At 42.3% G+C, this 25049-nt stretch overlaps 1 protein-coding gene across 1 annotated transcript; it reads right to left on the bottom strand.

Moving 5' to 3' along the window:
- Positions 1-1574: 1574 nt before the first annotated feature.
- On the bottom strand, positions 1575-18230 carry PLEK (pleckstrin). The gene is made up of 9 exons (XM_035553026.2): positions 18116-18230; positions 14395-14550; positions 9141-9322; positions 7820-7911; positions 7338-7522; positions 5730-5834; positions 4100-4183; positions 2805-2874; positions 1575-1920 (listed from the first exon to the last, which is right to left on the bottom strand). Exons 1-9 carry the CDS (start codon positions 18161-18163, stop codon positions 1781-1783), a joined length of 1062 nt encoding a protein of 353 aa, XP_035408919.1. The 5' UTR covers positions 18164-18230; the 3' UTR covers positions 1575-1780.
- Positions 18231-25049: the final 6819 nt, after the last annotated feature.

The raw sequence follows: 25049 nt of genomic DNA, 5'->3' as shown, positions 1-25049 counted from the left end.
CAGATCTCTTTAGACCTGCTCTGTATGAACTGTTTTTGCTGCTGTTGTGAATTAGAAGATGATACATTCATATCCTTTTTCCTCCCAATAAAAAATGAATGCATTCATCCTGAATTTATTGTAAGACTACATAGTGATCTGTTACTGTATTTATAGCTTTCCATTGCGCTGGTAATTATATTGACCCAAATGCATAAAGTAGATCACCAAAGTTATATTTTCACGTTGAACCTAAGCTCCAGGCCCCAACAGGTTTGTATCGCCAGGCTGGTCCAGCAGACCAAGGCACGGTTCAGCTACAGCAAAAGATATTCATACTGTGTAACTAAAATAACCAAAAACGTTGTGTGACACCACAGCTTCAATGAACCAGAGAGAGTTTCTCCTTGAACACCGATTAGAATACCCTAGGCTGAAGTGACAGCAGCTTCTGGCTTCTTATTTTCCTTGTATACATGCATATAAGGGTATAATGAAACAGAAGTGAAGATAAGCTTTAGCTCCACATTGATTTTTAAAGATATCTGAATAAGAACTCTCAAGGTACCTTATTTAAAATTTTGAAGTTGTGAAGTTTACTTGCACACAGAACATCCACCTGCAACAGGAACAGGCTACATGCAGAATCTGGTATTACTTTGACTTCCAACTCTTGCTTAAAGTTTAAAAACTTCAAAGTTTGATGCATACGATAAGACAAAAAATAAAAAGATTGCTCAGGTAACCTGATACCATCAAATTATAACATTTATTTCAGTTACAAAAATAATAATGTTTCTTTTATATAAATCAGGCACAGAGCCAAGCATTGTGTATACTGCTGTAGGTTAAAAAAGAAAAACCCTAAACACCACCACCTCAGCTGGAAGTTCAGTTGGTAGTTCAAGTAATGCATAGATCCTTTCCCTTCTCCTGCAAAATTCTGAATTCAAATACAGGTCATATCAGCAGTAGATGACGCCCTAGCAACTGCTTTGGAGATCTAAATGAAGAAAAACAATTGTACTGGAGCAGGCTCTTATGGAGAAATTTAGCAAGGGTCAAAATCAAGTGGATATGGAAGACAAACAGATTGCTTCATGTTTGAAATACCACAAGAGAAGAATTTTCCTGTGGGGAAACTTCTACATCTTTCAGATTTGTAAGTGCTTTCCACATGGTGTTTCATTTCCATAATTGTCTGCATTCTCCCTTTCCTTAACACTAAAGGATTTTAAAGGTTTGGTTCAGGTTTTCGAATTAGTTAATTTCTTTCCTTAAACCTATTATATTACTTGGATGGGAGAACATGGCAGTAGAAAAACTACTGGCTGGTAAAGAAGAAAGTGTAAAGTTTGTCTGAAGAAGCCTTTGAATTATTAGAAGATACTGAAACACAACACAGGCTGAATCATAGGTGACTAGTTGAGTTCCTTACAGTCAGCAACATGATTCTGTCCCCTGGTAATGGTGAAATTCTTGCTGTCTGCAGTGGCAGCAGGGAAAGGCATAAGGTATAACCTTCCCAAGGTAGACTAATTCTTACAAGAAGCACACACTAATGTGACATGTTCTATGCTGTAATTTAGTAAGATATTACCATAACAGAAGTGGAAAATGTTAGCTTGTTAGTGCCCACTATAGAATTGAAACTTACTACCCACCCCTCCCTCCCCCCCCCAACCCACAAGCTTTAGGAGGCCTTTCCGGATGATACTGCTTTCTCAGTGAAATGCTAAAATTCCTGTTTTGTTTGGAGTAATTCATTTCAGTTGTCTGTCTTCTGGCTGGTGGATCATCTTCATTTCCCAGTCCTAGAAACTGCCTGAATTGCTTTGATCCACTCTGTACGCTCTGTGGATGAAGCTGCTTGCAAGTAATAGTGGACATCATTTGCTGTGATGATTTCAAACAGGTTGTTTTCAACATCACACTTCTTGGCTACAGGGAAGAAATAAGGAAGTCAGCTATGAGAGAATAAACTCCTGTATGTAAAATGTTTCTTCTTTTGCATTCTGTAAAGAGATTGCCTTCCTTTCTACAGCTGTGCCTGATCATGCCTTTGGAAACCATTTGCAAGATAGGATCCATGAGATCTGTCACTGTCTTGGAGAAAAAAATCCGTGAGTTCTGCACATTTCACTTTCAGGAGTCCCTGTTCAATTGATGTCCAACCATGGAAGAATCTGCAGCCCTGCAGAGAGCTTACATTACCCAAGCCCTCCAGTGCTTTGCCAGGTACAATACCAAGACATTTAAGTCACATCAGAAATCTCTGGCTCTTTTCATGTACTGTAGCACAGCCTACACAGGCATTGAGATGCCAACAGACTTTCTGGCTGGGGATGATAGTCTGCCTCTCCTGTGGAGCAGAGAATGCATTGAATGAATGCTTCTCGTTCCTTGCAGCAATGCTTAACCATTGCTGTTGCCACAGTTTCTAGCTTTGGGAGGGAACAGAACATGTAGAGTAACAAGTCATTGGCACAACCATTTGTAATGTAAAGCTTCCACATGAAATTCATGAATTAAAACGAGAACTCAGCTTATTTTGTGTAAGGCCAGTTATCCTAACATAGGGATACCATGTCATCATTTTGACAAGTCTGAACAACTGACAAAGAACAAGATTCCCACTTGCTACCTTTATCACAGTACCCTCCTCCAGTAATTAAGAGAGCCTAGTAGTTAGAAGAATTACTGAATCATTGCAAATTGGTTTTGAATTAAAAAAAAAACAAACACTTGTGGTTTCAGGCAGATTTAAAGAATGCACTAGAAACTTATAACACAAAACTTAGAACTCTTTCAGTAAGGTTCCTTACAGTCTGGCATATCTTCCACTGCTGTCACCACGCAGCCCCTCAAGTGAATTGCTCCAAGAGGATCTTCTCCCTGGGGAAGATAAGAAATCAAAATGAAATACAACTCTTCTGAAACTCTTCACATGTCAATATCTGACTAAAACTCCAGAATGAAAACAAAAACATTTGGTGACTTTGTATGTCACATGAGAAAACCAGGGTATCCTCAATCTGTATGATATGGAGGGTAGGGGGTGTGGAAATCTGCAAATAAATAGGAAATCTTTCAGAATTTGGAATTCAGGATCTGCAGAGTATTTACCGTGCTCTGAGCAAAGGTGTGAAAAAAATAATAAACCTTTTGCCAGCTATAGGCTTTCCTTTGATGTTACAGTGAAAAGCAGGTTAGTTATAAAGAAGAGATCTTTAAAAGTTTTTGTTGGTGGTGGTGGTTTATTGAAAAACAAGCAGCAGGAACAGATATACATTTATTTACAATCTTGTCTTTTTCTGCACTTGAGGAAGAAGGATTGCAATAGCCAAAGATTGGGTGAAGAAGCATTTTTGTTGGCATAAGCCTGAAACCAGCAGTTCCTATGAGCTGACACACTTTAGCCTTTTGGGAGGAGAAGCTAGGAGTGGGAAAGATGCTGGAAACAGAGGTCAAACTCCTCAGCGTTGATTCTCCAGTGCATCTAGGCAGCTTCTGCCAAGCAGGACAGACACAGCTTAGAGAACCTGAACCCACAACAATAGCTCTGCTCCTGTGGCAGTGCTGGACAAAATAAATAAATACTATGGGCTGAATTCATCTGGAAACCAGCTTATGTGGGTCAGGTTTTGTCTATGGTGATGCCCCTTCCTTTCTCAGAGCAGGCCTTGATCCATAAGAATTACACGAGAAACAAAATGCCATGTTTCAGTCTGACACAGAAAACACCTGGATTACAAACTGCAAAATGATGGTGTAGCCTTAATTTGCTCTTTTAACCTCATCCACTTTAATCAAATGGGACCACACATTAATTCTAATTAATCACAAAAAAGGTGAGAGAACAGTTCAGCGCTGCCTGTTCCCAGGTCTGGATGTCACATGCCAGCCCCAGAAACCATCCTTCCCTCTGCTTTTCCAGAAGGCAGCCAGCTAGTGTGAGCACAAACAGCCCCACTATCCTGCTTGACCTTTTCCATCACACATCCCCAAGCAAATACTCCAGTTATATTTCTAGAAGAATGTAGCTTTAAAAATAAATTAAAAAAAAAAACAACACCAAATAAACAGGGAAATAAACCAAAGTTGAACAAATGTATCTTACTCCAGCAGGATCATAGTAGTGAAGATATGCAGGGTCCTCTCTTAAAACAAACTTCCTCACTTTCCAGTTTTTCCTTCGATGTCCCTAGAAAAATTAAAAAAGAGGCATGTCATGAACTGCTTTCCCTGCAAATGCTTGCAGACAGCTTACCCATGCAAAAGAGAACATGGGAGTATGAAAGGGGAAAAAATTAATATTTTGGACAGGAAATATTCACTGGCTTCTCTCTTTTTTTTTATACACAAAGTACAACAGCTTCAACATAGGAGATGACATTCATATGAGATGTCAGAACAAGGTTTAAATGCCACAAAACATGGCTGCGATATGTCCTGCAGGAAGGGTTCAGACCCTAACCTTTCTCCACAGTATCCCTTGCTGGCTGGCTTAGGAAGCTTCCCTGCCAGTTTGCTGTCTTCCAGCAATGCTGTTCTGAGGCATACAGCCTTTGTAGGACCTCTCACACAGGTGTAGACCAAGCAGAAAGACAGCAAATAGATTTAGCTCCAAGTGGTATAGACATCCAAATCATATTAACAAGACACCCTGGCTTATAGTCTACCAACTCCAATCAGTGTTGTTTAAGTGCTTTCAAGCTCTGGGAGATCTCATCATGGGAGCTCTGGGAGAGCTCAGTCTGGGCCAGCCCACAGCCTCACAGACTCATACCGGGCACATGGACCCTAAGCACTCATGGACTACATCCAGTTCATATAGTCCTGGCCTGTCTTCCTAGAAGACAGGAAATTTCCCCTCCAATGCAAACATCCTGCCATTCATAGCCTGAGCCTGATGAGAAATCATAAAAGTTGCAGGGAGGACAGCCTGGGAGACATCCCAGGAAATCAACCCCTGTGACCAGGGAAGATGAAACCTTCTTACTCATTTTACAGCATTCACAAACTGGGGTAACAGCGCTTCCCAGCAGATCTAGGCTTTCCCCATCCTTTGCTGCAGTCTTGAGAATACACATTATCTGCAGAAATGGTGAGACTCTCAAGCAGTGATCCATAGTTCTCTGAAGGTGACCAAATCCAGATTAACTGCTGGAGACTGTCGTGAATCATTTCCTCTCAGTATTTCAAAATATTAGTTTCTCAATTAACTACTGCTGTTTGCAAGAAGTTCCTACTAACTAGACAGAGGTGGATGTGACAGGGTAAACGTTAGCAGAAAGACTCACATCCAGTTTCTTCTGTTGCTTTTGAGTAATGTGGTTGAACAAGAGAAATACAAGTGAGCACCACCAGAAAGTACTTATGGTCCCAACAGATATTTTCTGGTTTCCTTCATGGCACCAAACTTCCAGAGGAAGCAGATAACCTTGCTAAAATACCTCCTGCTTGTCACATCTCTTGCTTTAGCACTCTCGTGTTTAATTAAAACACTAAGCTGTCTTGTTCTGTACTAAGAACAATAAGCCTTGCAACTCTGGACAAAAGCCCTGCTGCCCTGCTACAAAATGGGTTCTTTGAGTAAAAAGGGGGAGGGATAGAGATTAAACCTGTCAAATGCGGACATGGCATAAGCTAATTTTTCTCTCTTCTTTAAAATTTTTAGGTGTAGAAAAGTAATTTTGTATCCATTGATCATCATCCCAGTGAGAGAACAGAAGGCGTGCAATACTGACCTGTTTCAGTAAACATCCTTGTTTGACTACTAAGCCTCTGAATTCTTCTTTCAGGACCACATCATCGTCACTAGAATTCCCCTCGCAGTAAAAACCACTGTCTGGCTGCATGACCACAAGAGAAAATTCAGAAGTTACACAAATGGTGCCTGTTTATATATATATATATATATATATATATGTATATATATGTACAAATCTGACTTCTCTTTGGCATCCTTTCACCCTGTTTCTGTTGCAAAAAAAAAAAGTTAAAAAAAATCAACTTTTCTACTGGAAAACCATCCTGTAAAGTTGAGGACCTCTCCAAGTTGCCACGGAAGCATTTCAGTATGAGATAGGACTACACCAGGTCTTAGGGCATCTGAAGAGAGCTGGAGCATCTACATCTACCTCAGTTCATACGAAGCCATGTGAAGCAATGTTGGCACAGCCAATACATCCCAGGCTGTCCATTCCCCAACCCAATATAACCTTCCTTTCCCTACATCCATCACAAGCACCCGAAGTTTGAGAAGAAGAGGAAACTCTCATCTAGGCCATCTTCTCCACACCAGATAAATTGTGATGCTGGTTACTGAAGCCTTACACTGCTCAAATGGTATGAATAAAGGTATGAATAATCACACGTATTGGATGTAGTAAGCTTTTGTGCTTACTGTTTACCTGACACCAAGTCAGACATTGACCTGCTGCAACCTCCTCACACCACATTGGTACTGAATCAAACTAAAAGCAAGCTGAAAGCAAGCAAATTATACATGAGGTATCAAGAGAAGTGTCCCTGGTAGCCAGGAACTGTGATGGCCACATGGCTGCCTTCACCAGCACCATCTGTGCTTCCATTTCTGCACAGGTAGAGTCTTTCTACCACAGAGGTGTTCTAGGAAAACAAACGAAGTAACGGGAGATTCATTTTTTCATGGAGTGATTCTATGTGGTAAGTATAAACAAAACTGTAATATTTAAGCCATTTTACTTAACAGTAGGAAGACCCTTTGTTAGCATCAGTTCATAAACCAAACATTTTTTAAAATGTTTGGCTGTGATTGTGGTATTGCAAGTTCTACAAATCCATCCACAGAATATGAAACAACCTGAAAAGATTTGGTAAGCTACCCAGCACAGGTGTTATCAGGTAGATATTAAAAAAACAAAACAACTTTTGCTTTTTTGCTCACAGGCAAGCACATGTGTGCGTGCATGCCTGTGTTCTGAGTCAGATCTGCCAGCTCAGTGCACAAAAATGTGTTTCCATCTTGAGCCACTCTGAGAAGCCCCATGATGATGAATTACTCCCTTCCACTCCACTGAATCATCAGGGGAACTGGTGGCTAAGTCCTCGTCAGTGCCGAAATTACTGGGAATAACGCCCAAGTTAAGAAGAATCTCTGCACTCGGTTCACACAGAGTGCTAGAAGAACTGTCTTGGTTACAGATGTTAAAGTGAGACAGTTTATTCTGAGTGTCACATAGAGAAAGACAATTAACATAGATCTCTAGTTCTGTACAATCTTTCCTCCAGGACTTAAGAATCCCAGCTCAAACCTGAGAAGAGCAGAGTATCTGCAAGTCTGGGATATAGGAAAACCAGAATACAACACTCACAAAGTAGTAATAGGCATCGCTGAGATCTAAGAAGGGGGTGTCTGACAGTCCCTCAGCTGCGGCCTTGGATGTATCTCCTGCAGGCTGTAGGTAGCCTTCGCTCAAGAGGGAAGAGGCGAGCATGAGTCCTTCTTTGCGATTTCGGATGGAGTTGCTAGACACCAGCCAGTCAATCACAGAAGTGCCTGGTTACAAAGAAATAAACATTATCAGCCACAACCCAAGACAGACAGGCAGAAACCTAAAAATACTTGTCACTGGTTTAATTTCCTCCTCCTCCTCTTGCTTAATATGGCAATATCTGAACACTTTCTTAAGCTTCATCCTTTGAGCATCTCCCCTGTTGGTCAAGGTGACCTCTGCCAGGTTTTTCCTAAAACTTCTCTATGCTCTACGGAGCTTAGAGCTGTTCTGATCTATCTTGAGACTCTTAGCTCTGTGCTCCTTTTATTGAATGGAAAAGAGGAACAAGAGCTTCTTACCTGTAAAGCAGTGATTGAACACTTTCTTATCTTTTTCCAGTTTCAACTCCTTTATTCCCTTTTCAGGATCTTTCATTGAGAGGTACAAAGCACTGTGCATAAAAAGGACCACAGAAACTGTTAGCAAATAAAAAGCTTTAGTCGGCTGGTACAGTAATATCATTCTCTTTCACAGGGTCTTCATATTTTATGAGCACAGCAATCTCTATAGACCTACAGTATGACTTAGTTTAGTCTCCTGAAAAGTTTACTGTGCAAAGCACAGAGGCCTCACCACCTCCCTATCATAACTGTAGGAACAGAAGAGTAACTGCACAAAGGGCTCACCACACCTCTATTTTAAAACTGTACCAGCTTGTGATGACTGCAGTGTGAACAGAGGAACACCCACTGCTGAGGCTCCTCTGCAGAGCTTCACAGCCCTGGTGCTTTGCTATGTTCTCCCAAAGGTCCTCAGCAGAGCAAAAACACTGTGACATCCCCAAAACCCGCATACTCTCAGAGGCCCTGAGTAACTTCAGTGACTCCTGGTCTGACTTCCTTTTTCCCCCCTTGCTTTTCACTTGCTCAAAACTAATTGCCCCTGGGGCTCTGAAATGACGAGTGGGACAAACACTAAATGTCACAAGCTAAATCCTTTGGTTCGTTATTCAGTCAGGGTGATCCCGCTGCTGAAGCCATTGAAGACAGATTTAGTTGGATCTTGGTCCTGTGCAGTTTTACACAGTGCTTTAAGAAGCAAAGTAGGCTCACTTGTACTTTGGTATTTACTGTGCGAAGACAGAAGTTACACTGTCCTTATTTTTTATTTCTTTTAAGTACTGACAAGCAGATGGCTTTCTGTATGTGCTCTTTATCTCTTTTTTTCCCTTTGCCAATTCCAAGACCTCTTGCAGGCACCACTCTCTCATCACCATCCAAAAACTATTGCTAACAATAACATTTGTTTGCTCTGCAGGCAAATGCATAAAATATTTCTAAAATAAATTCTGTACTGTACAAAAATGCCTCTCCTGAAAGAATCACACTTCGGCTGGGGTCTCCTTTTGCGCTGCAGTGCGCTCAGAAGCTTCCTCATAAGTAGAATCCTTTGACAAATACACATGCTTTGATGAAAGTCAATGTATTAAAATGATCTACCGAGCTCTAACCACTAGCTCATTTCGATCATGGCATGCTCTGAAACAGTTACACAGAAAGGACTCCAAGGGAAGCCAGCTAGGTAGCAGAAACGGTTATAGCTCTTCCACATCGAGGTTATGCATATGCCACACTGGGTGCAGGTGGAAGTAAATAGGGGTGCAGAGATACAAGAACAAACCTCAGGTTGATTGTTTCAGGCAGTCTGATAGATTTTCTTGTGGATTTTCTGGCAAACCTTTGGCCTCCATCTATGCACTGAATTGCTTTCTTGATATCCCGTACCCAAGCATCTCTCTCTTCCAGGTAGGCAGCTTGAAAAAAGTGGTCCTGCTGCTTGGCTGCAGTGAGCTTGAAGACAAACTGGAGGGATAAACATTGTTTTTTAATGTTACTTTGGTGTAGCTGGCTGGATATGATTAACTTGGCATACCGCCTACCTATGCCTACGGGGCTACAGAAAGTGCTCTAGAGCCAGCTGAATAAAAAACATTCTGAAGAAAAACATGGACAGGCAGTATACGTAACTGACTCCTTTTGTTACTTCCCAGTGAGCATTCCTGATGTTGTCAGCAGAAGAGAGTGGCACTGCTATAACTGGTGATTTGCGAAGTTCAAAACAGCTGAAAGACTGAAATGCCCAGTCCCTGCACGCTTACAGTGGGCATAAACTTGTCTTAATATATTTAGAGATGTCGTCAGTTCGGAGGAGAACAACAACATTAAAACAACAAACTGCATCATGCTGCTAAGGTACTGATTCACACAGGGAGAAAAGGACACAGTCACATTGGAGGGTAACTGGACACGTTTGCAGTCTTTTAAGGGCTTGGTAGGTAGATGAAACATCTGACCCTTACGTACACCTTCTGATCACTGCTTTTCTAAACTGATCACAATGGAAAGCATGTATTCCCCAAAACCCCAGAAGCAAGAACAGATCTTTTAAGGTAGGTCTAGGCAGAAAAAAAAACACCAACCTGAAGAAGAAATCCAGTGATCTTTTGGATGGAAAATACAGATCTAAGTACTCAGTCAAGAGGGCTTCCATTTCCTCTAAATGTAGCTCCCCATAAGTGGAACTGTTATTTGTTCCACTAGTTGTGGAACAAGCCAGGTTTGTGGTTGTACTGGAATAAACAGACTCAGCTGGCATCTAACTAAAAACTACAAACATCAAGCTAATAAGGGAGCAAACAGCATGGGTTCATGAGGACAAGTAGAGATTATCAAAGGACAGAAAGCAGTGAATCTAAAACATTGACATCAAAACACCAAAGTCTACTGAAGCCTGCTTTTGTAAATGGCATGGTTCTGAACATCCCAAATATCTATCTTCCAGACTGGTAAATGGAAAATATTCTGATGTCCTGAAACCACACAGAAGTCCCAGTGACTACTGTGGAGAGATTTCAAAATTGCAAAGCACTGGATACACAGTGAAAAGTTAGAGTTTTTATTTCTAGTATGAGGAGAAAGAGCTTTCCAAGTCTTCTCTTAACTCTAGCTTTCAGAAACCTAGGCCACTAGGCTGGGCACCCAGGCTTCCTCTGAAGTTGGTGGAAAGGTTAAGTCTCCAATCCTAGAACTGACCAGTCTTCTTTCTGGAGATGTACATCTATTTGTATTTTTGAGAAAATTAGAGCATCAACTTGCACTAAACACCAACAGTTTAGCTAAATTAAGAGAAATGAATCCTACTATGAGCAACCATACATGATAATGCTATCCAGAGGAAAGCCAAGGGAGAAGCAGAATTAACATCAGATTAAGTAGTGATGAAACAGATCAACAACAGTGAACAGTGGTGAATACATTTTACAATAAAATCTTTAAATATACAGTCACAGCCTCTTGTGAACAGGATATATCTGTTTAACAAATCCAAGGTCGCTTCCTTTCCCCCCAACATCTGCTTTTTGCAATTGATTTAATAAACCAAGTGTGCTGATGATGTGCCGTGAGGTTTCAGATAGGCCTCGAGGCAGGGACACATTCCAATTCAAAAAGCCAAAATCAAATCAGATGAATACAAAAGTCTGCTCACAGCTTGATGGGTCCAATTTGGGGCAAGGACTAAGTGAGTAAGACTGAACTTAAAACTGACGTAATGAAAAAGATCCCATTTCTTACCCTACAGAAGTCTTGCTAGAAATGAAAGTTTAGTTTTAGGTCGATATGAACGTACACAAACCACTGCAAACCAGAATAATTCACATAAGAAGCAGAACTGTACGTTTTAGCTTATAACCAACTAGAACGTAGTATGCAATGCAGAGGCTTTGAATTCAGCTGTGAAATACAGCTGTAAGATTTAAGATACAACAATAAAAATTGTGTATTTTCAAGGAATACATGCAGTAAATTAATTTCACTCATTTGGGGCAGTAACTGCTTGTCAGAACAATCCCAGTGACAGTATTGCTGGTACAGATGAGCATGTTGCAGTTTTGGCTGTCTGAACAGTGCAAGTTTTCAGACAAAGTATGTCTCCAGGGCTGCTGGTCTATGGGCTTGCAGAAACATCCCACTGACCCAAGGAGGATCTGCTCCAACACCTGCTGAAGTCATTCGTATCACTTCTACTGACTTCAAACTCTGCAGCAGATCTTACTTATGAAAAGACATTTTGGGTGCCTTGTCCCCCAAATCTGACACTGAACACTTCGGACTCTGCCCATTTTGTAGAGTGCACATACGCTGGTGAATTATCTTTTGATTATTGCTAAGGATGATACTGTTACCGACATTTCCAAGCAACCACTACAGAACAATACTGATTTGATCTTAGTGCCTTTGTGGGACCTAAAAACTAGCAAAATCTGCCTGGAAAGAAACGCTTTATGAGAAAAGCTTTACTTCTAGCATTATGTTGTAGGACCTGTAATACTCTTGAACACAGTACCCTCCTTCCCATGAGTTACACCTCACATAAAGAGTAAGGAGAGCTGTACAGAAGATTGTTACTTAGATAGTGTAGGAACACAGTTTAATCAGCTGAATTAGAACTAAATGTGTGCAGATAAACTGAGTTCCTTTATTTGGTTATTTAATGTCCTACCTCATGCTCTAGTCCTAGATATAATTATACTTCATCCTTATTATTCACGGTTTGCAAAAGAGGTGGAGTCAAGTGCAACAATGCAGAGCTCCTGCCTTGTGCTCGGGCAATCCACTGACACAAAGCCATGCCTGCCGAAGCAGAAGGTCAGGTGCAAAGCTGCAGGAGTCAAACAGTAAGGATTGCCCAGCCATGCCTACGGGTGAGCCAGGCAGTGCTGTTGGGGAGACGAAAGAGTAAATGGGTTTGATCTCAACTGCTTCTGAATCAATTGGATGCTCTCCCTTGCCAGTTCAGGTAGTGCAATATCTATGACAGGCGTGGGACAGGTTAGGGATGCATGATCATGAAATTCTCTGTCTGGGCACAATAATGGTCTCCTTCCGCGGACAACTCCCAGTGCCTACAGAGATCTAGGAAGAGCTGGCAGCTCTTGATGATCCTGCCCACAGTGCGATTTACACAGTAATGGTCCTCTAAAACCTTTTGTCCCCAGAAGAAGCAGCCATCCATCACTTTCCTGACTCAGCCCAGGATTAACAGCAATTTTATTCTCTGCTAGTACTGGCCCAAACAGAGCTTTTAAGTTAAGAGCCTCTTAACACATTCAAGTCTAAAAAGACTCCATAAAATCAACATAATTTTTTCATGTAAATATTGGTCAGAGCACAGAAAGAAAAAAGTAAAAAAAAAAAAAAAAAAGGAGAAAGAAAAGAAAGCAAGCAGGTCTAAACCCTGACTCCACTCACCACAGAACTGAAGGACAGATAATTCTCCTCAGTTTATACATATGAGAGAAGTGCTCTCTGAAGTGCACTCTCTCACACTATTTCTACTTTTCTAACACTCCCTGAGATTCTTTTTTGTTTTGTTTTGTTTTTCAGTCATCCGCCTGCAAGTTTATTTGAATTGCAATTGGATAATCTCCCAGATTCTGGGGGAAACTCTCTGTGAGAGGAATTCCTGGGTCTATAGCACCTATTTAATAAACTGAAATTGAGAGGTGTTAAGTTATCAAAGGGCTAAATATATTATTCTTTGCTCATGGAAATCCTGTTTCACCAACAGATTTTTTTTTTTCTGGAACCCTGTAACCAAATATGTATGCTTGCATTTTCCTGCATTTTATTTTCTTTCAAATAAGACTCTTAATTTATGAATATCATGATCTACGCGTCTCACTGAGAACTTAGAATCAAAAAATGCTTTGGGTTGGAAGGGACCTTAACAATCATCTAATTCCAAACCCCCTGCCATGGGCAGGGACACCTTCCTCTACACCGGGTTGCCCAAAGCCCCATCCAGCCTGGCCTTGAACACTGTGAAGGATGGGGCATCCACAGCTTCTCTGAGCAATCTGTGCCAGTGCCTCACCACCGACATAGTAAAGACTTTCTTCTGAATATCTAATCTTAATCTGACCTTTTTTAGGACAAGGAGTAATGGCTTTAAACTCTCTCTACACTCCCTGACAAATATCTTTAGGTACTGGAAGGCCGCTATAAGGTCTCCTCACAACCTTCTCTTCTCCAGGCTGAACAACCCCAACTCCCTCAGCCTGTCTTCATAGGAGAAGTGCCCCAGCCCTCTGAGCATCCTCACGGCCCTCCTCTGGACTTGTTCTAATACATCCAACTTGGACCTTACCCATGTGCTTGCTGTGCTCAGCCACAGACAGCCCAAATGTGTACATCATTTGAACTCATTTCCCCCAATTATTTTCCTCTCTCTCCCCAAGTATACACGTAGCTAGCTCTTAGTCACACACAAAAGCTCTACACATAACCACGCAATGTGCAATTAATATACATCATGTGAATGCGAAATACGTGGGGTCACGTAGTTACCAAAGGGTAATGAAACAGGAATCACAGCCTTCTGGGAGGCATTTGTACCACAGCATTTATCTCCCTCCTGTCCAAATAGGCTAGTCATGGCTCTTTGCCACGATAATTAATTATTATTCAGTAATTAATAATTATTTTTTCTGTTGCTCATGAAATAGTTTTCCACAATTTTATTCTGTGGCTCTTAGCAGCTGAATTTATATTTAATACAAAAGTTGCCCCATTCAGCTGCTAAGTGTCCCATGACAATATAATTTAGCTCTGCTGTGACAGACTTAGAAATTAAAAAAAACAAAACAAAACACACTGTCTGAATTGCTGCTCTTCCTGAAATATCCTGAGTTTTAACTCAAACAGTCACACCTTTCAAACTCTACACAAGTCCAATCTTGCTTCCGACCTTCTAAGACAAGGGAAGGTGACCACCAGGATAAATGTAAAGAATCTAACTACCAGCCTTGTGCCCCTTCAGTGCCTCCAGGAGTTCAAGTATACTGTCAATCATTGTTATAAAAAAACATACTTACCGTTCTTTTGCCAAAATCTTGGCATGGGCTGTTAATAGTGCTTCCTTTTAGTGGGACCATCCCTTTGGGGCTGTTGTCAGCCTTCCGCTTATAGAATTCAATTCCATCTTCTAAGAGCACGACCCACATCGGCTTCCAGGTATTAAACATACTGCCCTGCATCAATAAATCATGGTGTACATTATGTCTGATAAATCACTGTTCATATGATATCCACCAAAGACCAGGGAACATCTGATTGACTCTAAAATAACTACAGGATCTCAAGGGAAATAATGAGCCACAACCACACCCATCTCACCATGCTGTTAAAATACGTTGTTATTCTTCTGACAACTGTTTATTTCCCCTTCTAGTCACCTCTGCTGTGAATTTTTCCAAAATTGCATCGTGACCCCAGATGATGTTTCTTTTCCGTACGTTTGTGATTTCAAAATGACCCAGTGACAACACTAGGAACAATCCTCAAAAATTCCAGATGCGAACTGACCCATTAGGGCTCTCTCATTAACTCTGGGCTTCCTGTGCTGTATTTAGGACTTGATGCCACAATACAGTCAGCTCTTGAGGCCTGGCTGTCAGATAAGAAAGCACATATCTCAGAGGACTTCTAGACTTAAGAAAGCAACAGTAAGGGCAATGAGTAGTTCAAAGGCCTTGGGCTGCGGATCTCCAACTGGTGTGGTGAGAAATTGAGGTGCTTCGTTTCATCTTTTAAAGCTTTTACTTCCTGTTTCTGAATCACAGAAGTTAGATGTGAAAAATTCAGAAATAAAGCCAGGGCCAGATCCTACGTATAGTGAAACGTATGGCAAAATTCACAGGGCCTCAAAGAGGAACGACCTGTCTCTCTGTGCTGAGCACAATTAAGTGCTAGAATTATTAAGACTGTCGTGTCCTAGCTAGCTTACTTCTGGTCCAGCCTGCAGACAGCTTCAAAAACGGTCACAATCCCAGACACCCAAGTGACTTACTGCTCAGCCAAATGAGCATTTAGATGGGCTGAAAATCAACAGTTCTGAGGAGTTACTGATGCACACTCGACATTTGTAGGCCTCAAATCAGAGGCTATCCTCCAAAAACATTTGATTTCTTTATCTTTCTGGCACGAAGAGAGACCTCAGTTTATGCTCCCTCTCCTACCATGGTGGCTAAGCAGAGCTAAAGCTACAGACAGAAATGAGGTGGCCACTATCAGGCTGTGCAAGTGGCTTGTTTTGATTTTAAAATGGGCAGAGTTACTTTTATTTGCATTTCTGCAGAAGTGAACAGGACAGAAACACTGAGTCTTTCCCTCTTCCCCCCCCAGGATGAAACCTTTGACCATCACATCCTTTTTTTCCTGCCTTAGCTCTCAAGAAAGGCCTTTTGCACTCTGAATCAGACCTTAAGTTCAATTACAGGATGGAGAGGAAAAACTGTCAGCAAAGATCTTACTGAGAATGGGACCTGCTTCCAGCCTCTGCAGCACTCACTGCAAGCAGAAGGTGCCCCACAAGTGAATGCTGCCTTCCAAAGGTAAACTGCTGTGCTGGAGGCTCTCTGGAAACCCAGATGAACAGAGAACTAAAAGAACGGTCCAACCTTGATGTGGATACCACATATGGATTGAACGCTGTTTTCTTTTGTTTGAGCCATAAGAATTTATCATTTTTGGAGAACCCAAATTGACCCACAGGTTGATTTTCTGCTAAGGAATCAAGTGAGATGGTGAGCCAATACAAGAACCACTGCAATTTCCTTTTGCCAGTTTATTGCATCTTACGATACTTCTGCTTATAAAGAGACAAGTCCAGTACTTTCTGAAGACTCTGACATTCTCTGTCAATGGAAGCCACTGCGGAGCAGGGTTAGACTGGCAGCCTCAGATCCACACAATCAGCAAGCCTGAACATAGTCATGTCGGTCTCAGCTAAAACAGCTCATGAAAGACAAATGCAGGATGCTGGATTTGATTTTCCTGGACTAAAAAACAAATCATCTCCCTTGCTCCAAAGACTGCAGATAAAGATGAGTGTTCCCTGAACTGCTCTCTGAAATCATTAGCCAAGTTAAAAGCTCATGCAACTTCCCTATTTATTTTTTTCAAATATTCGTAGCACTACATGAGTAGAAAATGAGTTGTTTTCTGTGCTTGCTCAGATGACCCAAGGTCCCCCACATACACAAACATTGGCTTAAGCTGACGTAAGATCAACTCTTAAATTTGAATCCATATTCACTGGAGATCATGTTGTACCAGCCAAAACACTAACCCCTAAGCCTAATGTAAATAACAAGAAAATCAGTGAAAAATCACCTCCACCCTTTTCGAAGACGATTGTGGCTGCACGGATGATTACTCTGGCAGGTCTGATCAGGAGTTTCACTTTACAGGCACAAAGAAGAGGAGGAGACTACTTAATTAGCACAGAAGAGTAACTGAGAACGTGCCCATCCTAGCTGGAAGCTCTGGCTGTGGAGTTCACAGCAGCCTCACTGATAGATCCGTGTTAGCTGGTACCACTCCAATCTGCATCTTCTGCTCCTTTTGCCCGCCAGCCTCCCTCTAAGCACACTGCTGCTCCTCACCAGCAGCATAAGCTCACTTCTGCAAAGACAGAGCCACCTACAAGGCTGTTAGAGAACAGGAGCACACTTTCCACTTCCCCGTTGCCATTGCAATAGCACCCAGCTGCAACTTTCCATTAGCAACACCCACAGAAAAACTTCTTGGGGACCCAGAACTCAGAGGAACAGCAGGGACTCATACTGGCATGTCTGTATGCATCTTTTCCCTGGCATACCCAGCCAGACACACAACGTGGGATCGTCCACCCCAGTGTCTAAGTTTCCAGCCACTCCCCTGCCATGGAGAAATATGGATCGTGAGCCATCTGCTCTCACTCAAATTGGGCCATGAGAAGTACAGATCTGCAACCTGCTGTGCATGAATTTGGTCATCTCCTTCCTCATGGCAGCATCAGTGCAGCTTTGAGATTGCTTTATGAACTTGCTTCCTTTCAGTGTCAGTGGAAATAAGACTGATGAATGACCTTTTTGCAACAGCGGTCCCAGATTAGAGACCCCTCCAGCCAGCAGCTCTAATGAGTGAAATTCTAGATTTGATGAGCACAGACACCGCTGCACAGAGCCCCAGAACTGACACAATTTGAACTGCTTTACCCCAGACTGATCTCACTACAGATTTACATAAAAATCTTGACCTTATCTTGTGGGCTCTACCACAAAAGACTCCAGAGCAGAGGTTGCAGTGGGGCAGTGACTGCCTTCACAGAGGAGAGGAGTGCCCACAGCCCCACAAACTCTCCCTAGGCCAGACTCTGACTTGTGATACCACTACATATCCCCAACGTTTAACTCTGATTAAGTGCAGTACAGTAGGCTGTGACCATTTCAAGCTGTTACCTCTTTTGCCAAGCTGCCATAAAGGCATTCTTCATAAAAATAAGAATTTTTGACCCAGAGGTACATCTAAGATAAATGCAAAGTACCTTATCGTATAGGACACTAACAAGATATAACTGCTAGCAAGTACCTCTGTAATCACTAACATCACACTGTTTTATTGCTCAAGGAATTATTTTCATTTGCATTCTTTTTTAGAAAAATAGGAAAAAAACTCTTCTGTTTAAGTAACTGAAACCAAAGTACGTTTTCCCATAGTCCCGCTACCCGTTCAGTCAGCTTCCTCCTCCTCTGTCCAAAGCCACCCCCTTACCTTTTTTACCAAGTAGCCCTCTCTTATGCGCATTGGTTCTCGCTCCATGGCTCAGACAGTCCTGCTCCCAGGTCTATCAGAGACGGCAGTTAAGCTCCTCTGGCAACAAAGTCTGTGGGGTAGAGTTTTTTACAGTACAGCTGTGTCACTTTCACAAGTTCCTCTGCCTGCTAATCACATGAAAACAAGCCCATTTCCTCTTAGGGTGAGAGATAGGGAAACGCAGAAGCACGTGTGTATTTATAGGCTGCCTCTGACAGAACAGGCAATGGCATGACAGAACGCCCAACTGTATCAAACACTGCCAGCCTTGATGACAGAGTCCTGGGAAATTGAATAAGCATTTTAATGCCTAATCCCAAGGACTCAAGCCCACTCTGTAAATACATGAACTCTAGGAAAACAACAGAGGGTGGTGTACCATGTGGCTGCCTGACGCACACCACAAGGATCTCAGAGACAGGTTTCTAACTCACCAGCTCTGCCAGCGTTACTTCATCCCATCTTTAAAGCCTGACTCCCAGTGCATGAGCAGGTAGGGTTTGGCGGTAAACTGGAGAACCTTCGCTTGGTTAATCGTGCTGCGCCCTCTGCTGATACAAGAAAATTGTTTTATCAGACTTGGTCAGGTTTTGGGGCTTGACGCTGAGGCTTCCCACAGAGGTTAGGTGTCAAGCAGCACAAATGGATTAGACGAGCGCATTGTATGAAAGACCACTGAAGGTCACCTTCTATGAGCATCTTTCACTTGTCACACAGCCCATTTGGCTATGTTTGGTAAAAGATAAGGTAAAAACATTTTCCGGCATTTGGTATAGAGCAGTCACACTCCCTCTTTCCCATACAGGAGGAAGGGTGGTGGGACACAGGAGGCAGTGATGCATTGCCAAGTGCTCTCCCACATGGAAGACTCCGTATCACTTTACGGCTGAACCCAGTGTTACTTCATCTGTCACCCCTGCTACTTGCAAAGGTCTTTCACCCTGACAGGCACAAGGCATGGAGCTTCCTCCCAACGGCAGCATTGTGCAGGCCATAGCCACTGCGTCCTGAAGTGCTCCATTGCCAAATTCCCCCCCCAAAAAACGTGACTTTTTCCTCAGACAAATTCCTGTTCTCCATTTGGCTCCTGTCTTGTCCCAGCTTTTACTTAGAAGTGTATGCAAGTCCAACAAGGTCTACAACAGAGGATTAAAAAAAGCTCTGAGACTTTCTCTAGCCATTCTTCAGCAATGCGTATTTATTGGTTTTCCCACAGATAAGAGTCCACCCCCTCCTTTGTAATGTTCACTATCCCAACTGCTAAATGTTTCTCCTGGCTGTCTGAACTGAGATTTTCCTGTAACGATTTCCACTTGCTATAACTTGTCCTATCCACCATGGGCACGGAAACTGGTTACTCCCTTCTCTGTGCTAGCAGTGATGCACAGTTTATACACTGTAAAGAAGTCTTCTGCTAGCTGGCATGCTCTGCTGAGCCCCAGAGTCAGGTCAGCAATCTGTTTAGCTCTTTGTGAAGCTGCGACAATGCTCCTACCAGACAAGCTCCACAGCCAAACTGCCTGCTCTAATTTTCTCAAACCTTTCTCTGCTAGCTGCTATTTAAATGATCTCTCTAGGCCCATTGTAATGCCTGATGTACTCAGACGCTTGTAGACTATAAAAAAAAAAAAAGCACCCATAAGGCTACAGAGCATGGGGGTAAACATTAAAGACCACAAAGTAGCTCTCAGTTAGCTCTTACTTCTTTGTCTACCTTGCTGCCCTTTAGTCCTGGGGAAAGGAAACCCCTTCCCCAGCTGGAAGGGCTTATGGGAACAAAGACTAAGAAACTGCCAGTGTCTTTCTCTCTGCAGGCAGCTTTTGCACAGATTTTCCCCTTGGCATCCCTGCCCACCTGCTCCTGCTGGTTTGGTGTTTATGCTTAGTCAGGATTACAGTGATGAACTGATAATATGAAATGCCCAGGGACAGTCCTTTGATAGAACATCTATATGACCTTATACTAGAAAGTGGTTTACTGTGAACAGAAAAGGATGCTGACTCCACCATTAAGCAAAGGAAGCTCAATTTCTCTTTTACCTGCATGAAAAGTCCTTGAAGATGTGTGAAATGAAATTGGAGATACAGTGGCACCAAGCCAATGACTCCAGAATTTACCATTAGCTACTTAAGCAACTCACTGTCAAAGCATAAAATTATCTTCACTGAGTTTTAGCTGGATGCAGCTACTTTTATAACATTTCTCTGTATTGTTTCTCTTATCTTCAAAGCTCAGCTATTCCTTTTGCCCTTCTGACTTTGTTTCATTTATCACCCATCATCACAGGGGAATCAACGCTTTGTCATCCCCAGGCAGAAATGTGCTGATCAACTAAATCACTCGCACAAAGCAAGATGGTCCTTAACCATGCAGTGATCATGGCCAGTGTGAAGGACATGGTGCTGATGCACATTTTCTGTAACAAGCTGGTCATAAAGAGCAGCAGCAGGCCTAAGGAAGAGGAAGGCCTGCATTCTTCTGGCTCTCCACAGAAGGGCTGATTTCTGGCAGCAAAAGACTGTAACCTGAATTGTGGAAATCTGCTGTAAGTTACCCTGTTCTCCCCATTTCTGCCTAAAGTAAAGGTGCGTGATGGCAGACTACAAACATTTGCCACAACAACACAATCTGCAGCAGAGATCACAGATGAATATCTTAGCTCAGTTTATTGGCAAGTGAACCGTTCCTGTAAGAGACGTCTCGCTGCTGTACTTCCTCAGAAAATTATGTTTCTGCCACTTCAGGACTCACTCCTGCAAGCATTAAAAAAAAACAATGACTTGAATTTATGTGAGCAAGGGATCTAGCTGAGAGACTGATGGGCATTTACACCCAGCCATCTCTTTGCAAGTAAATGTGTCGGCTGCAAGGAATACAGGCAGCTCTTCAGCTTGTTACATCAGCTTTGCTGCTCGCTGTGCTAGCCCTTGCATGGCTGGATTTCAAATCTGCCTGCTGCACTTTAAGTGGTGTAAGCCCACTCCATCTCTAACAGAATGGTTGAGTTCTCCAGAAACATTCATCTCTCCAGCAAATCAAGCCAGATTCCCCAGAGAAATTAAATCAAATGCTATATGAACAAAATGATTGTCTACATGCAAAAGATAACATAAGGTTTGCAAAGGTCCAGCTGCAAGCAGAAGTAAAACCCTTTCTGACTTCTACTCAGAGGCAGAGATCTCAGAAGAATTACAGTATTAAACTGAGAGCTGGCAGATGCACGGCTCAGCACAATTCACTCCATGTGGCACCACACACGGCTATTTTTAGCAAACGAGAGATTGTGGCTTTACATCCACTTCTCAAAAAGAAACCCAAAACCAGAACATTCACAGTTAGCATGGTATTAAGAAAGGAATCGAAGAGAAGAAAGCAGGAAAAGATCGCAGGAATTGTTCTTGTCACCTTGGGACCTAAATGCTGTGTGTTGTGTGTCTTAGAGGAGCCATCTTATTCTGACCTCAAGGCACATTTCACGTATTTAATTCTTGTAGAGCCATGCAGCAGGATTAATATATTAAATGGAAAATGGGGAGATCTATGTAAACAGTGATAGTGAAATGTTCATGCACTTGACATGTCACACTTAGAATGACCATTTAGAGTGGATTCAAGACACCAGATAGACTTACCCAGAATGTTTTCTAGGCAAACTGGACCAGCACATAGCATACGCCATGGCTTGCATGCATATAAGTTCTGACTTTTCACTGAATACATCCAACCTCACCTGTGACTTACCTCTTCCCTAGAGTATTTCTCCATCAGCAACACACGTAGGTGATGCAGGCAAAGCAGAGAAGGCCTAGGCACGAGAGAGATGTCTAGAAAGATGAAGCTGCAGCGTGCAACCATCATAGCCCTTGGAAGAAAAAGAGATGAGGATGAATGAACACGTTGGTAGTTGCTCACCTGAGGAAGCTCACCACCCTCTTCATGAGCACTAAGGGGCTCATCAGTGCACATGGGAATTTTGCAGTGTTCCTGCCCCCAAAGGAAAGGGAATTAGCTTAATATATCCTACTGACTCCGGATAATAGCCTGTGAAGTCTCAGATGCCAGAGAAACAAAAAGCAGACTTGAAAGAATAAAAAAGAATAATAGTAATAATGAAGGGAAGGACACGTAAGACTATCTATTTGCTTCTAGAAAAAAAATACTGTTTGACTTAAAACATGGCATAGGTCCTACAACAACATATTTAGTTTTGAACCTTGTAAGGGTCACTACATTTGCTCTGTGCTCAGAGCAAATTTTTTTTTTGCAGCAAAAAGCACACTGCCTCCTTATTCCTGCAGTTATCTTACTCCACACGGAAAATCAAGTATGTAATATCAGGGAACTATGCAGATCAGCATCTCCCTAGGGCCTGGAACCCATAGAAAATCCCCATGAGAACTGGCAGAGGCATTGCCTGTAGCAAAACTTAAGACCAGCACATAGCTCAGGCAAAGACTGAAGGCTCAGGACTGACCTGAAATAGGGTCCATAGGTAGAGGCGTGGGGTGGAGACTTCAGGTGAAGCTGGTCACAACTATTAAGGGCAGTTATTATGCTGCAGCAGAAAGACTTACGAAAGGTAGCCTCTCCCCTGTCATCTACAATGATAAAGAACATCTGGTAGGATCATATAAATGTAAGCACTAAAGGCATGTGAAGTTATCAGATCAATAAAAAGAAAGACAATGCTTACATTTAAAACTGCTTCTGCATAAATGCTCCACCCTCACCACATTTCACTTTCACACAGTAAAACAGTTACTCAGCCTATGTATACGTGATCCATATTACGATGCTTTTTAAGTTCTCCCTTGTGTTTGCTATTTTGCTATAGTAGTCTGGAATAAAATCACAGCCTGAGCTGTGCCCAGAGAAAGGTGATCATGCAGGCAGAAATAATAAGGGGAAAAAAAACTCATTATAGATCTGACCTCTCATGTACTTGGGAAGCTAATTGCAATCAATGCCTTTAGCCACACACAATTTACTACAACATGATATGTCTGGCCTGTGAGGGGAGTAAAACCGATCCCTGGCAATGACCATTATTCTTCACACTGCTTTAAGTGATGCTATCAGATTCCCCATGTGTAAGGCCTCTGTGGTTTCTTACTGAATTACATTTAAACTTACAGAAGTGGGAATTGCTGCAAGCAAAACTTTCAACAAGCCACAAAGCACAGCAAAATTATATTCTCAGCAGAATATAACGAAAAAAGGGAAATCTCTTGCAACGATCAAACAAGACAAGGAGAAATGCACACCTGGTCTTTTTTGAGCCATAAAGTTATATTTGTCTAAATATCGCAGATGCTTCCTCATGTGAAAACCTGTACATGCCACTTGATTGACGACTTCCAAGGTATTTTTGAGACCATTCACTGCTGACCTAGACAATGGTTGGAGTGTTGGAGGGATTCATTTTACTCAATTTTTGATGTCTGTTCTTGAGGACCTTTAAAGTCAGCAAAGATCTGGGCAATAAATCAACAAAGTTCAGTGTATGACTTGTGATGAAACATAGGCCCCCACTGTGGGATGAGTTGCTCCTGGAACTTACAACTTGATTAAATGCAACTACTTTTTGATTAGTTGTCCTATGACAATACAAGAGTCTTAGGTGACTCACCAAGCCCATAAGATTCTTGTCATATATTAATGTTGATAATGCAGCTACCTCATCATACATAAAGAACTGGTTTTGTTTGGTTTGGTTTTGCTTTATTTTGTTTTGAAATGGCATTTATTTCACTCTTGACTGTTCAGTGGGAGAAGTAATGACTGCATCATGTGACAACTTTCCTATAGGATAATCCCTGCTACCAATGACTGCTATCAAAGGTGGAATGTTATTTACAGAGCTTGCTATATACACAGTTCTTAGATGTAGGAATCACACCCTGCTCTTATTTTTGTGGAAACCTTGCTTACTGAACAAATTATGAAGCCTATTCTTAGCTGGATACTTAATCAAAGCAAATACAGTAAGATTTTTGTTGCAGAAGTTTTCAGCAGTACGTATTATTTTGCTTGTTAGTCACAAAAAAAAAATAATTCAGTAATTAACTTGCATACACAACGAAAAGCAGCTGGGTAACGCCAGATCTTCCATATGACTTAACAATACTACATTTTACCACCCCATGTACATCCTTGCTTTAGGAAAACAAAGAAAATATCAGGCCCAGCACAACATGTAGGTGAACTAGCTGTGCAATGCTCCTAATGAAATCATTAACTGTTGTAATATTCAATCAAACAAAAAATACATTTATGGTCCAAATCCTGTGTCAGCTTTGAGAATGTTGCAGTTTTAACAGTAAATAGAACAAATATGAAAAAAAAAAAAAGGAAAAAAAAAAGAAAACTTTATTCTTTGCAGAAGAATGGAAAGGGTTCCTGAACCTCCTGCTGCTCTACAAGCAATCTCTGAGCATTAGGCTGGAACGGGAGCGGCATAGAGCTGAATTAGGGTAGGACGTGCACAGATCCTTGAAGGGATGGTGGCAGCCATTGGTACAGAGATGAAGAATCGCCATTCCGGTCTGACACCGCCTTTGTGGCGGGTTTTTTCCTGTGAAAATGAAAGAGTGGGACGGGGCGGGGAGGGAAGGCGCCGGGGGAGCCCGGGCTCGGGGCCGCTGTCCGGGGCCGCAGTGCTGAACGGGGCGGGCCGGGGCGGCGGTCACCGGCTGGGAACGGGGCTGCGGGGGGACAGGGGGGCCAGGGAGGGGCAAGGAAGGACAGAGGGGACAGGGAGGGACAGGGGGGAAGAGGGAACCCGACGCCCAGACGCCGCGCCGTGATTATAGGGGAAGAACAAACTAAATCCATCGTGCGCTGCTTTGGGGAAGGGCTGGGCCGGCTGGGCTCCGGCAGCCCCTCCTCTTC

Source organism: Cygnus atratus, chromosome 3 (assembly GCF_013377495.2).
Source record: "Cygnus atratus isolate AKBS03 ecotype Queensland, Australia chromosome 3, CAtr_DNAZoo_HiC_assembly, whole genome shotgun sequence".
Taxonomy (NCBI): Eukaryota; Metazoa; Chordata; class Aves; order Anseriformes; family Anatidae; genus Cygnus; species Cygnus atratus.
The sequence above is the reverse complement of the archived record's forward strand: the minus strand, read 5'-3'. Positions and strand labels throughout refer to the sequence as shown.